Source organism: Opisthocomus hoazin, chromosome 16 (genome assembly GCF_030867145.1).
Source record: "Opisthocomus hoazin isolate bOpiHoa1 chromosome 16, bOpiHoa1.hap1, whole genome shotgun sequence".
In the NCBI taxonomy this organism is placed as follows: domain Eukaryota; kingdom Metazoa; phylum Chordata; class Aves; order Opisthocomiformes; family Opisthocomidae; genus Opisthocomus; species Opisthocomus hoazin.
Window position 1 is genome coordinate 21,532,201 of NC_134429.1, and position 13,590 is coordinate 21,545,790.

The 13,590-nt window shown below is 68.8% G+C and overlaps 3 protein-coding genes across 5 annotated transcripts; 1 reads left to right on the forward strand and 2 right to left on the reverse strand.

Moving 5' to 3' along the window:
• Nucleotides 1-56: 56 nt before the first annotated feature.
• On the reverse strand, nt 57-2,390 carry RPL22 (ribosomal protein L22). The gene is made up of 4 exons (XM_075437235.1): nt 2,287-2,390; nt 1,788-1,892; nt 908-1,032; nt 57-271 (listed from the first exon to the last, which is right to left on the reverse strand). Exons 1-4 carry the CDS (start codon nt 2,296-2,298, stop codon nt 127-129), a joined length of 387 nt encoding a protein of 128 aa, XP_075293350.1. The 5' UTR covers nt 2,299-2,390; the 3' UTR covers nt 57-126.
• Nucleotides 2,391-3,025: 635 nt separating this feature from the next.
• Nucleotides 3,026-8,150, forward strand: RNF207 (ring finger protein 207). 3 transcript variants are annotated; one of them, XM_075437233.1, is made up of 17 exons: nt 3,027-3,288; nt 3,732-3,864; nt 3,942-4,086; nt 4,155-4,236; nt 4,307-4,382; nt 4,469-4,594; nt 4,740-4,786; nt 4,912-4,984; nt 5,067-5,135; nt 5,498-5,566; nt 5,681-5,802; nt 6,758-6,947; nt 7,033-7,218; nt 7,295-7,346; nt 7,441-7,558; nt 7,628-7,708; nt 7,793-8,039. In XM_075437233.1, the coding sequence occupies exons 1-17, from the start codon at nt 3,098-3,100 to the stop codon at nt 7,938-7,940; spliced, it is 1,908 nt and encodes a 635-aa protein (XP_075293348.1). In that variant the 5' UTR covers nt 3,027-3,097; the 3' UTR covers nt 7,941-8,039. The 3 variants fall into 3 exon arrangements, with proteins under 3 accessions (XP_075293346.1, XP_075293347.1, XP_075293348.1); XM_075437231.1 differs by having other exon boundaries at nt 3,026-3,288; nt 7,295-7,558; nt 7,793-8,150; XM_075437232.1 differs by having other exon boundaries at nt 3,026-3,288; nt 4,469-4,534; nt 7,295-7,558; nt 7,793-8,150.
• A 1,184-nt stretch (nt 8,151-9,334) lies between these two features.
• ICMT (isoprenylcysteine carboxyl methyltransferase) lies at nt 9,335-13,451 on the reverse strand. Its single transcript, XM_075437234.1, has 5 exons — nt 13,218-13,451; nt 12,841-12,929; nt 12,589-12,758; nt 11,605-11,822; nt 9,335-10,756 (listed from the first exon to the last, which is right to left on the reverse strand). The coding sequence occupies exons 1-5, from the start codon at nt 13,449-13,451 to the stop codon at nt 10,574-10,576; spliced, it is 894 nt and encodes a 297-aa protein (XP_075293349.1). The 3' UTR covers nt 9,335-10,573.
• Between the last annotated feature and the right edge of the window lie 139 nt (nt 13,452-13,590).

The window sequence follows — 13,590 nt, forward strand, 5'->3', positions numbered from 1 at the left end:
CCCCAAATCCGCCCTCCACGCCCCCCCCCCCCCGGCAGCGGCCACCGAGCGCGGGGTCCACAGCTCGTCCCGCCGTTTATTCCAGGAAAGCAAAACTGTACAAAATGGCGGCCGGGCGGCGCCGGCTCAATCCTCCTCCTCCTCCTCCTCCTCGTCCTGGTTGATCTGGAAGTAGCGCAGCTCGTAGCTCTCCTTGCTGTTGGCCACCACGCGCAGCCAGTCGCGCAGGTTGTTCTTCTTCAGGTACTTCTTGGTCAGGTACTTCAGGTACCTGCGGGCAGAGCAGCGGCGTGACAGCGCCCGCGCGGGACCCCCGGACCCGGCACCGAGGGCTCCCATGGCACTGCCGAGGGCATCGCCGCGACACGGAGCCGGGGGAGCGATCCCCTGCCCTCGCCCTGCGGGGCTGCGGCCGCGCGCCGGGGCTGCGCTGCCCGTCCGACATCGCGGCGAGGCCCCGCTCGGACGGCAGCTGACCGCCGGCTCCCGCAGCAGCTGCCGGGACGCGCCGGGTGCGGCACCCACAGACCGCATCCGCTGCGACGCGGGCGCCGCCGGAGCAGGGCTCTGCCCCAACGCCGTGCTTCTCCTCTCCCCGCCACGGCAAAACCCACGTTCATGGGCAGCAGACGAAGGCCAGGCAGCGGGCAGACACGCAGCCGGACAAGGGATGGACCAACCCCAAAACTCCGGACTGGGCGCCCCTCCGGCCTTCCCCGCAGGAACATCAGCCCCGCAGCTCTCTCCAAGACTGCCAGGAAGGGGCAGCCACCACGCCAAGCGCCACGCGGTGTCCAGCCGAGAGTCCTGGCACGACTCCCGCACCGGGACACCTCCCCCTGGCCCTCCTGCTGCCAGCCAGGCTCCCAGCCGAACGCCGGCGACCCCCCGCCGAGGGCCGCCTCACCTCTTTGAGAACGGGACCTCCGACGTGACCGTGATCTTGCTCTTGCTCCTCTCGATGGTCACGACGCCCCCGCCCAAGTTCCCCGCTTTGCCGTTCACCTTGATCCTTTCCTGCAGGAACTGCTCCTGCAAGGGAGGAACGCCGGCGCTGAGCCGGGGCCGCCAGCTCCCGCCGGACCAGGCCTCCCCAGCCCGCCTGCGCCAGCACCTCGGCTTCTTGTCAGAGCGGGGCAAGGGGCAGAAGCTCCGTCATGCCCAGGGAAAGCAGGGGGAGCCGCCTTTCCGCAGGCTGGGGGCTCCGAGCCTGCCGGCACCTTCCACCGCCAACCCAACAGCCCACTCAGACCCGCGCGTCGGTGAGGTTCTCGAGCCCGAACGCATCGGATTGGCGAGGCAGGGACACGGCTCCTGCCTCCCGAGGGGACAGCCAGCGAAGCGACGGCTGGGTCCACGTCCTCCGCAGACGCCTCAGCCACAGCCCTCCGCTTCCAACCCGTACCGAGCACAGCCTGGATGAAAGCGGGTTCATCAGACAGCGCTGAGACACGGCGCACTCTGCCCTCGCCGCCCCGCACAGCGAAACAGAGAAGCTGCCCCGAGGGGTGAACGGGAACGCTGTGGACAGGTAGGGACAGTGCTCATGCTTCAACCACAGTGTTTGGAAACAGTCAGCCCCTGGTGCCCCTGCTGCACGCACGGCGGCTCCAGCGCTGCAGACCTCCACGCTGCGCCGCGGCAAGGGGCAGAGAGAGCGCAGGGCAGCAGGGGCTGCCGGGGCCGCGCTCCCCAGCGCGCCACGGGGAGGGAGCCGGCAGCCCCTCGGCGAGGCCCGGGGGGGCAGCGGGGCCCCGACACCTGCCCCGGGGCAGCCCCGCACTCACAAAGTTGGCGGCGTCCATGATGCCGTCCTCCACGGGGTGGGTGCAGTCCAGCGTGAACTTCAGCACCTGCTTCTTTTTTTTGCCGCCTTTCGTCGCGGGCTTCTTCTGCAGCGGGGGGAGAGAGCGAGCCGTGAGGGGCCGGCGGCGGGCCCGGGGGCGGCGGGGCGGAGGGACGGGGGCAAACCCGGCCCCGAGCGGGGGGGCAGCGGCCCGGACCGGGCTCCAGGCCGGGGGGAGAGGGACGGAGCCCGGGGCAGGATTCGGGGCGGGGGCGGCGGGGAGAGAGCCGGGCCCCGCACGCCCGGTGCTCGGCGGGACGAGCCCGGAGGAGGCCCCGGCCCCACGCGCGGGCCCGGGCCGCACCGAGCCGGGACAGGCCGGGCCGGGCCGGAGGCGAACGGGCCGAGGCAGACGGGGCCGGGAGGGCGGGGGCTCGGCGGACGCAGGGCGGGGGCGCGGGGGGCGGCGGCCCGGCCTCCCGCCGCCGGCGAAGACTCACCACGGGCGCCATGGCGGCTCCAGCGAAGGGGCAAAAAGGGAGCGCCGCGCCGCGCGCATGCGCGGAAACACCCGCGGGCGGCCAGGGCGCATGCGCCGCCCCGTGCTCACGCCGCCGCCAGGCCGCGCGCAGGCCGCCGCGCGCCCCGCGCCGCGCGCAGGCCGCCCTAGCCGACCGCTGGGGGAATCGATAGTTTCCGGTCCCCTCCCACGCACGCCTCCGGACCGCTCCGCGAGCGCACAGTGCTGCCTGGCCGGGCGGCGCACGCGCGCGGCGGGCAGCGCGGGGGCGGGGCTGGGCATGGGGCGAGGCTTTGGTCTGTGGGCGAGGCCATGGGGAAGGAGGCGGGACCGGGGGCGGGGCGTTGGGGCGGGGCGCTGGGGCGGGGCTGAGGCCGGGTTTGGGGCGTGGCTTGGGTCTGTGGGCGAGGCCACGGGGAAGGGGCGGGGCCGGCGCGGCGGGGCCGGAGGGGAGCAGGGGTCCGGGACCAGGGCAGGGGAAGCTCGGGGGGGCCGGGAGGGGACGGGCCCTCTCCGAGCCCGGGGCGCAGCCCTCTCCCCGGCCGCTGCCCGCGTTCCCCAGCCCGGGGGCCGCCCCAGCCGCGGGCTATTTTCGGGCCGTGTCGCGGCCCCCCCGGGCCCCCCGCCCCGGGCCCCCCGCCCCGGCCCACGCCTCCGGGCAGCCTCGTGCCGCCGCGCTCATCGCCTAAAAATAGCGGGCAGCGCGGGGGAACGGGGCTCGCCCTGCCGGCGGCGGGCCCGGGGCCGTGCGGGGCCGGGGGCGCGGCGGGGGTCCGCGCGCTGCCCCGCCAATGGCCGGCGGCATCTTCTCCCCGCTGGGGAGCTGCTCGGAGCTGGAGAAGGCCAACTGCCACCCGCTGGTCTGCCTGCTCTGCCACGAGCCCTACCAGCACCCCTGCCTGCTCGACTGCTACCACAACTTCTGCGCCAGCTGCCTGCGCGGCCGCGCCAGCGACGGCCGCCTGCGCTGCCCGCTCTGCGGGTGAGGGACGCGCCCCTCGCACGCTGCTGCCCGCGACCCCAGAGCTGCGCCCGCCTGCCCTGGGCGGCATCCCCATCATCATCCTCATACCCGTCCTCATCCTGATCCTGTCATCATCCCGTTCCCACCCCTGTTCCCATCCTCATCCCATCCCATCCCTGTCCCCATCCTTATCCCCATCTCGGTCCTGTCCCCATTCCATCCCCATCCCATCCCTGTCCCCATCCCCATCCCATTCCCACCCCTGTCCCCATCCTATCCCTGTCCTCATCGCATTCCTGTCCCCATCCCATATCACCCTTTTCCCCATCTTGATCCCATCCCATCCTCGTCCCCGTCCTCATCCCCATCCCATCCCTGCCCTTATCCCAATCTCGGTCTTGTTCCCATCCCCACCCCGTCCCTGTCCATGTCCCCACCCCACCGCGCCGCCATCCCCACAGGCACCCCTCGGTGGTGAGGGGGGGCACGGGGCTGCCCCCCGTGGACCGGCTCCTCCAGTTCCTGGTGGACAGCTCGGCCGACAGCGAGGAGGACGTGCAGTGCGCCAACTGCGACCGGCACTGCGCCAAGGCGGTGAGGGCAGCGGGGCAGGCGGGAAGGGGACGCCCCTGGGGCCGTGCCCACCACCAGCCGCCCCCCTGCCCACACAGGAGCTGGACACCATGTACTTCTGCAACACCTGCGGGCAGCCCCTCTGCGCCCCGTGCCGCGAGGAGACCCACCGCGCCAAGATGTTCGCCCGCCATGAGATCGTCTCCCTTTCCAAGCGCACCAAGGACATCCACAAGAAGTGCCGTGAGTGCCGCGCCGTGCCGCGCCGCGCCATGCCATGCCAGGCTGCCAAATGCCCCCGTCCCTTGCAGCGCTGCATGAGGAGCCCTACATCATGTTCTCCACCGAGAAGAAGTCCATGCTCTGCATCAACTGCTTCAGGGACATGCAGGGGTGAGCAGCCCTGGCCCCACGCCTGTCCCGTGCCCCGTCCCTCCCTGTGCGCTGACGCCTGTGCCCGCAGGGAGAGCCGAGCACACTGCATCGACATCGAGACGGCGTACATGCAGGGCTGCCAGCGGCTGGACCAGGCAGTGATGGTGGGCAGGGGCTGGGGGGTCCTGGCGGGGCCGTGGGGGTCCGGTGCTGCCCACAGCACCGCAGCCACCTCGCCGCCCCTGGGCAGGCCGTGAAGGAGCTGCAGACCTCCACGCGCGAGGCCATCGTCCTCCTCAAGGCCATGATCGAGGAGGTGCGCAACAGTGCCAGCGAGGAGGAGGCGGCCATCAACTCCCTCTTCGGCCGCATGCAGGTGCGGGGCAGCCGCCCGCACGTTGTGCCCTGCGCCCACCGCTGCCCGATGCACGGGCACGGCAGAGCCGGGGTAGCAGGAGGGGATGGGGTGGCTGCAGGGCACGGGGTGGCTGCGGGACACGGGGTGGCTGTGCCATTTGCAGGAGCAGCTCTCCGAGAGGAAGAAGACGCTCCTGAAAGCCGTGCAGAGGTGAGGGGCCGCAGGCTGAGCCCCCTCCCGGGGTGTCCCCCCCTTCCAGGGCACATTGGGGTGCCCTGGGGCCAGAGGGCTCCCTGCTGCCCCACAAAAGCTGTGCCTCGCCCGTTCTGCTGCAGCCAGCACGAGGAGAAGGAGAAGGCGTTCAAGGAGCAGCTCACCCACCTCGCTTCCCTGCTGCCCACCCTGCAGGTAGGGCCCCGGGGCGGGCAGGGAGGTCTCAGCCCCAGGAGCTGGGGGCCGAGGGGCACCGGCGGTGACACCCCCTGCACAGGTTCACCTGGTGACCTGCTCGGCCTTCCTGAGCTCCGCCAACAAAGCCGAGTTCCTGGACCTGGGCTACGTGAGTGGTGCTGGTGCTGCGGGGCGGCCGGTGCACCCCGCTGCGGTGCCGCGGGGCGGCCGGTGCATCCCGCTGCGGTGCCGCGGGGCGGCCGGTGCACCCCGCTGCGGTGCCACGGGGCGGCCGGTGCATCCCGCTGCGGTGCCGCGGGGCGGCCGGTGCATCCCGCTGCGGTGCCACGGGGCGGCCGGTGCATCCCGCTGCGGTGCCGCGGGGCGGCCGGTGCACCCCGCTGCGGTGCTGCAGGGCGGCCGGTGCATCCCGCTGCGGTGCCGCGGGGCGGCCGGTGCACCCCGCTGCGGTGCCAGGCTCCCGGGCAGGGTGCCGGGCACCCCTCAGGACACCTCGCTGCTGCCTTCCAGCAACTGATGGAGAGGCTGCAGAGGATCGTCCAGCTGCCGCACCGCCTGCGGCCGGCCCAGACAAGCAAGGTAGAGCCCCGCCGCCCGCCCGGGGCCGAGCCCCGGCCCGCAGCACCCCGCGGGCAGCCCCGGCTGCCGGCTCTGCCCCGGCCCCCGCTGACCTCGTCCTCCTCTCACCCCCAGATCAACAGCGAGTACCGGGCAGAGTTTGCCCGCTGCCTGGAGCCCCTGCTGATGCTCAGCCCCCGCCGCTCCGTGGTGGGCAGCGCCGGCGGCATCGGACCTGGCATGGCCGGCGCGAACATGTGAGGTGCTGGGATCGCAGCCGGGGCGCATCCTGCCACGCGTGCCACCGTGTCCCCTGCCCTGCACCATCCCACGCATCCCCCTGGGCATCCCACCCCCCCAGCCTTGCCCCCGCTGCTGCCCTTGGGCCCGTGGCCTCAGCACAGCCCCGAGCACAGCTGCGCTGGGAGCGCCAGGCGCGGGGGCTTCAAGTGACACTTCTGGGAAGCGGGACGGGGGGGTGGGCAGAGCCTGCACCCTGTTCCCCATCCCAGCCCCCGCCTCGGTCCCCCCAGGGCTCTGCCCCCGCCGCCGTGCCAGGGCCAGCTCCTGCTCGCCCGCACGCCCGCGGCGCCGCAGCCCCTTTGCCCGCCACTATTTTTAACAGAATTTCAGGGAAGTGCCCGTCGGTTCCTCGCCTGGGATATATTTAGGCCTGTTGATGTCACGGTAGCGTTGGCCCTGCCAAGCGCTGCCGGACGGAGAGGACAAACGGGCGCTGCCGCCCCATGGGGAGCGCTCCTGGTCCCCGGCCGGGCTCAGCACTGCAGGGCGGCTGAGCTCGGGGGGCTGCCGGCCCCGGCGCGGGCAGGGGGAGCGCGGCGAGGCACGGTAGGACCGACGGCGGCAGGGCAGCAGAGCCGGGGCAGCGCGGGGAGGCTGCGGGATGGGGGGAGACGCAGGGGCAGCAGATGCTGGCGGTGAGGAGGGAGCCGCATCCTTCCCTTCGGAAAGCGGAGCGTGCTGTGCTCGGCTCCCGCCTTCCGCCTCCCGCAGCTCGTCCCCAAGCCGTGGGCGTCAGGGCAGCAGCCCGAGAAATCCGGCTTTCGGGGCACAGTAAGGTGCCTCTGACTGACCCCGTGTGCGAGGGGAGGGACGTGGGGGCTGACACGTCCCCCGGGGTGAGTGGCTGCAGGGCTGAGCCGGTGGCGTGGCCCACGGCCCCTCGCCCCCGCAGCCGCCCTCTCCTCGCAGGCTCTCCGGCGGGCAATGCTCCAAGACCCTCATGGTGCCCGGCTGCCCCCCCGCCGGTGATAAAATGTCTGCCAGCCCCATGGTGCGGAAGCCGACCATGCACCGGTACATCAGCACCAAGGTCCTGCTGGCCGAGGGGCGCGAGACCCCCTTCGCCGAGCACTGCCGCAACTACGAGAACACCTACCGGGTAGGGAGCGCGGGCCGGGCGGGGGGCACGCGGCGCAGCGGGCCGGGGGTGCTGCTCACGCGGCAGCGGCCCCCTGGCCCTGCAGATGCTGCAGACGGAGATCCAGGGCCTGAAGGACCAGGTGCAGGAGCTGCACCGCGACCTCACCAAGCACCACTCGCTCATCAAGACGGAGATCATGAGCGAGATCCTGCAGAAGTCCCTGCAGATGGACGTGCAGATCGCGGCTCACTACTCCGCCGTGGAGATGATGCGCAGCGTCTTCGAGGAGGTACGGCCGGCGCGGCGCGGCGGGCCCCTCCGTGCCGTGCTCCGGCTCGCTGCCCGGCTCCCTCTCCCCACTCCAGGTCTGGGAGGAGACGTACCAGCGTGTGGCAAACGAGCAGGAGATCTACGAAGGTACCGGGGACCCCGCTGCCGCTGCCCCGGCCCCCCATGCCGTGCCCGCTCTGGGGGGGCAGCCATGGCCACAGCCCGCTGCTCTCGCCCCCAGCCCAGCTCCACGACCTGCTGCAGCTGCGGCAGGAGAACAGCTGCCTGACCACCATCACCAAGCAGATCGCGCCCTACGTCCGCTCCATCGCCAAGGTGAAGGAGCGGCTGGAGCCCAGGTGAGGGGCACAGGGGGGGCTGCGGGGGCCGGGGGGGGCCCGGCCATGGCTCACACCCCTCTGCCGCAGGCTGCAGGAGCCGCGGGAGCCCCGGGAGGAACAGACACTGATGCTGCTCAAGATCTGCGATGGCAGCGAAGCAGCACCACGGTAGGCAACGGCAAGCGCCCGGGTGCCAAATTCCCCCCATGCGCTTTCCTGGCAGCTGACCCTGCCGTGCCTCCCCCTCCCCAGGGACGCCTCGCCCAGCGGCATGGAGGGGGCTCCGGCCAGCCCCGGGGAGGGCTGCGTGCCCAGCAGCACCCCCAGAGACCCCTCCCCAAAAAGCAAAGACTGCTGCAGGGGCCAGCAGAAAAGCGGGGCCGAGAGCACTGTGCCGTAGAGCCCGACGCCGAGCGAGCGCGCGGAGCCGCGGCCCAGCTGCCGACCGGCTCCTCGAGCCGTGTGCCAGGAGCGGAGGCAGAAATACACCGCCCGGACACACTGCGCCCGCAGCGTATCGAAAGCCTGCCTTAGGGCGACTTTGAAAAAATAATTGTCTTCATACTCTCCCTCTCACGTGTTAGAAACAAAATAAAAGGGCGCAAGTGTACGTGTCCGCTTGGTTCTGCGGCTCTGGACAAAACGGGCCTGCCAGCCTGGGGCATCCGGCTGCCCTTACAGCCACAAAGTCTGAAAATGCGGGGAGAAACCCCGAGACGGCCGGGGCAGGGTAGAGCCAGGAGCTCACCACAGGGCCCCAGAGCACCCCGCGAGGGCGAAACGCCAGCAGGGCCCTAGAAAGGGGTGTTCTGCTCCCTGCGCATCTGCGCTCTCGAAAAACTGACCGACTGCCGCGGCGCACGGGAGCGGGGTCCGGCAGCTCGCTCCGGCCTGTCACCAAAGGCGCAGACGCCTTCCCCGCGCCTGCTGAGCTCCGGTCTCCTCACCGAGCTTCCAGCCGCAGGGTTCAGGAAAACAAAAGGCTGAGAGAGGCTGCCGGTCTCCAACGCACCGAGAGGGCTCTGAAGATTTTGCTCCAGGTGAAATTTATCCCTTTCCTTCGGTGCTAACGCATCCGGCCTCGGGCAGACCCTGCCGCCGCGCAGCTGGAGCCAGGTCAGCGCTGGCGCGCTCGCCCACATCAGGACCTGGGCGCATTCGCTACAAAGAACAACTGGAGAATAAAGCTCCGTTTCCATCGACAGCTCACGCCAGACCCAAGCAACAGTCGCTTCGGTTGTTTGCTTCTAGGCCCGCTTGTGCAAGTGCACAGCAGAAACGCTAACGCCCACGAAATAATCAGCTCAGAAATTCACTCGCCCGAGGCACGCTGGCTACAGGAGCAGGCCGCAGCTTCCGAGAGGACACGCAGCGGAGGCAGAGAAGCCTGAGCAGGGGCCTACAAGCGACGACGCAGAGAAATCAGCGCTGTCAGGCTGGCATATCTTCACGGTTGCTCTTTTCTCCCAAGCTAAAAACACTCGACAGAAGCCATCACCAGCAAAGGCACGAAGCCGACACTCTGCACAGAACACTCTGGAATACACAGCAAACCCGGCGGGGGAAGGACTCTGTGCCAGTTAAGCAACAAGAGATGCGGAATTTGCCCCGTCCCTGCGGCTGCGCAGCCCCACGAGTCACCGCGAGTCGTGCTCATGCTCCAACGCAACACTGGCGTGCACTGAAAACCCACCTGGAATTATAAAAGTAAGGATTCCAGTTTCTGTGATGTCACCAGCACCTCAGGAGATCTCCAAATAACACCAGACAGAAGTTGGCAATATTTTTTTTTGTTTTTTATATTAAAAAAAAAATCAAAACCCAAACCCAAAGCAATTTCCACCAGTGCCCCCTTTCCTGAGCCGTACCACAGCACCTTCACCACGGCACACTGCAAGCCCGAAGCGTTAACCGACAAGCAACTCGTTTCCATTCCAGCTAGGAAGAACAACTCAAGAAAGCAGTGAACCTCTTTGGTATATAACGACAGATTAAGTTATACCACAAAGCTCGAGTGTAGGAACCATTTCCAAAATGGTAACGTTTAAAATAGCATTAGCTAGCCAAACTGGTTTCCCGTTTGGAGAATTTCCCTAAAAGCATCTGCTAGTCGCGCCGACATCCCAGGTTTCGCCCAAAAAAGCAGGCAAGGATCTCCAGCGCTAAAGCCCTCGGCAAGCCTGGCAGCTGCGGTTCTTTCCCAACCCAAAATCCTGGGATCTCTGCAGGACGGAGGCGGCACGGCAGGAGAGGGAGCAGCGCAACTTGGAAGCGGGAAAAGGGATCAGAGGTGGTGGCGGGGAGGCTCGGGAAGGCAGCGGCTGAAGCAGTGATCCCCAAATTCACAGCAGCGGCCGAGGGAGCGGGCTCACTCTCCTGCCGTGTCTCACAGAGCCCCCGCGCTCCAGCAGCGTGAGGCAAGCAGGAAACGCTCCCTGCGAACGTCGATGCCGGGGAGAGAACTGACCGGTGCCGCGCTGCCGGCTGCCCGGCAAGCAGCGGGTCACAGGCAGCCCCTGCACCCGAGGAGCGGAGAGCTGGAGGCCTGCTCCTGCGAGCCGCCCCAGCCCCAGCTTGCAGAATCAGGGCTAAAGAGATCAAAGCCGTGCTGCCTGGCTCGCAAGGTCAAAAAGCTTTAAAATGGAATTATGCCATAGGAACAATCCGCTGACCAGAGCCTCTCCTGCCCGGGGCGGGAGGGCAGAGCTGCTCTCCGGAGGAACTGGTCCGAAGGTGTTTCAGTACAATTCAGTGCTGCAGGGAGGAGGGTTCGACTCTCTTCAGGGTCGCTACAGGCTAAGTTATCTGGAAGATCCCTGAATGTGCAGCGAAGGACTTATCTGGAGGAGGTCGAGCGAGCTTCTGATCTGCTAGCGACCTGGCAGGCCGCCGAGCTCCGCAGCCCCTCGCCAGCTCCTCCTGGGCGGCCGGGAAATAGCAACGGGCTCCTCCCGGCGCCGGTGCCACGCATCGTCCCTCGCCCGCGGTGCCTGGAGCCAGGCGATCGCTCAGCCAGTCCGGTTTTCAGCCACGTTACAGTTCCACTTTGACTCCTTTAATAAAAGGGAGACCCGACGGCACCTTCCTTTTGTACTCCAGGTACTCCTCCCCAAAGAAGTGAATGAGCGTGATCTCCTCCTCCTCGATCCGCTCCCTGAAGAAGCGCCAGGACGCCAGCGCGTAGCCCACCACGCAGATGGGATTGCAGAGCAGCACCTGCGAACAGACGCCAGCGGTTAGCATCCCCTCGCCGCCCACAGAAACCGAGGCTGCCCCCCGCCCCCACAGGCTAATCACCCTTCATTAAGCTTCCCACCAGGTCTAAACACTCTCCAAAGAAAAGTTAAGTTCCCAGCACCTTTTGTGGAATTCTATTCCAGAGAGAAACTGGTGCTGATGAAGCAAGCGGCCCACGGGCAGCTGCCAGCTGCTGGCACCCCGGCTCAGGGCGGCACGCCGGCTCTGGAGAGCCCACGCACGGCCGCGCTGCTCCGCACGCAGGCCTTACGGTCTCTCTCCAGAGAATTAAAACCCAACGCCAGCCGCCAGCCAGCCACAAGCAGAGCGTGGCTGAGGCAGCGCTGAGTTACAGCTCGGCTGCAGCCGGCCTCCAGCTCACCCTCTGGCCGGGGCCCTGGGCACTCTTAGGGTGAGCCTTCCTTGCCAGCCTGGCACAGGACCGGTACTCGGCTGGAGCGAGGTTGAGCCCGACCACTTACGGAAGGCGTTTTGGCCACGGGGATGCAAGGGAACTCTGGGCACCAGCTTTAGGCTGGCAGCGGCTCGCAGCCTGAGCCTCCGAGGCGTCCCGACTCAACCCCCAGCCCTGCCACCCCTGCTGATTCCACAGAACACTGCGGCCACAGCGTCTTCCCAGAGATCATGTGGGCAGGCACTGGAGGTTTCCTGACCCGCCGCGTGCCGGTGGGAGGTCAAGATCCGCACCCGGGTCACCCCTGCTGCTGACCACCGGCGCTTCGCACCCCGCTACAGGTGTGGGGCAGAACTAAGAGGAAAGACCTGGGTTACAAGACGAAAGTATCTGAGCGCGTTGTATACGGTACCTGTGTTCCAATACTCCAGTAAAACCATCCCACGTAAGACGGGTGCCGGAACCACCCATACACCCCACTTGTCACCAAAGTATGAGTATCCGATTTCTCATTCTGAACAATATGGTTGAAGTTGGAGCCAGCTGTGAGCATGGCCGCTTTCCTCAGACAGTCCCCAAAGATCACCATCAACAACCCTACAGTACTCAGCCAGGTGATCTGCTTCAGCTCTGCAAGTGAATAAGGACGGGTCACAACAGGTTCGCACAGGTCGCGCTCGCGGTGCGGGGGCACGGGGGGCTGGGTCAGTGGCTCGGCTCTTCCCCCCCATCTCGAAGCGCGACGACACGCGAAACACAGCCAGCGTTCCATGTCCCCCCGACGCAGAGCCTGCACACCCTCGGGGCAGACCGCCCTGAGGGGAACCCGACGCCAAGGCAGAGCCTGGCTTTGCGGTGTAGAGCAAAGCCGATGTAACACACAGCCAAGCGGATGCACTTGGGCCGGACGTGGGGAGCTCTGCAGCCCGCGCCGCCAGCATCAAGCAGGGAAGGAGAACACCTCCCCTCCCCAGCAAAGAGCAAGCACCCCAGATCAGGCAAACAGCAACAGCTTTTGCCAGTTTGATTTTATTCCAGGTCAAAAGAAGACGCCCAGATGTAAGTGAAGCGTTGCTCTTTGTGCTGCCAAAGTGGCGTGAAAGGCGCAGGCAGACAAGGGCCGAAGACGCACTGCACGGCACAGGCGGCCTGGCGTGCCGGAGCCGGGGGGGCACTCCTCCCGCCCCCCAGCCGCGGAGCCGACAGGCTTTGAGCACAGAGGGATGACAGCCATGCCAAAGCCCTCCTCCGCTGCCGGCTCGGCTCAGCGGGGGTCACCAGCGCTTTGCTACCAGACGGGTGGGCCCGAGGCAAGCCAGGAGCAGCCAGCACTGCTGGGCAGAGCCAGGGGACAGCCAGCGGGAGGGTGGGCAGCATGAGGAGCAGGGCGGCCGACCTGGGAAGAGGAGCTTCTCCAGCGTGAACTCCACCCAGGAGGAGAGGGCGGCCAGGTTGTACTCAAAGCTGTGGTTGAGCAGGAAGGAGTCCAGCGAGAGGCTGCGCGGGTTGTTGATGGCCGTCACCAGGTACTCCGAGTAGTGGAAGAGCGAGAGGGAGCACATGTACCTGCGGCGGGCGGAAGGCAACGCTGGGCAGGGCTGGGGGCTGCCGGAGACCCCTACGCCCCCCGGCCCCGGCCCTCCCTTACCAGCCGAAGTGTCGCCAGGCGGAGCGGCCGGCGCTCAGCAGCAGCCCGCAGCCAAAGGCGAAGCCCAGGAAGCAGGCCCGGACGGCGATCTGCCAGAGAGCGACGGGAGAGAGCGCTGCCGCCGCCACCCCCGGGGCCTCCACCCGGCCCCCGGGGCCTCCACCCGGCCCCCGGGGCCCGCTCCCCGCCGGGGCCTCCGCCCGACTCCTGTGCCCCGCTCCTCCTCCCGGGCCCGCTCCCCGCCGGGGCCTCTGCCCGACCCCGGGCCCCGCTCCCCCTCCAGGGCCCGGGCCCCACAGGGACCTCCGCCCGCCCCGCCGCCCCCCGGGCCCGCTCTCCCTCCCGCGACCCGGGCCCGCTCCCCGCCCGCCCCGCACCTTGTAGAGCGGCCGCGGGTAGAGCAGCAGCAGCGCCGCGTTGACGCCCGCCACGTGCAGGGCGAGGGCCAGGCGGCCGCGCAGGCCGGGAGCGGCGAGCAGCCCCGGCGGGGAGCCCAGCGCTGCCGGCAGCGCCGCCACCGAGGCGCCCAGCAGGAAGGCGGCCAGGCTGGCGCGGGCCTCCCGGCCCAGCCGCCCCCGCCGCGGAGCCGCCGCCGCCGCCGCCGCCATCATGGCGGCGCCCGCCCCGCCCACGTCGCCCGGGAAACGGCCGCGCCGCTCTCGCGAGAGCTCCGCCCCGCGCAGGCGCAGCGCAGCGCGGAGAGCGGCGTCGCTCTCGCGAGAGTTGAGGCGCGCAGGCGCAGTGGCCGCC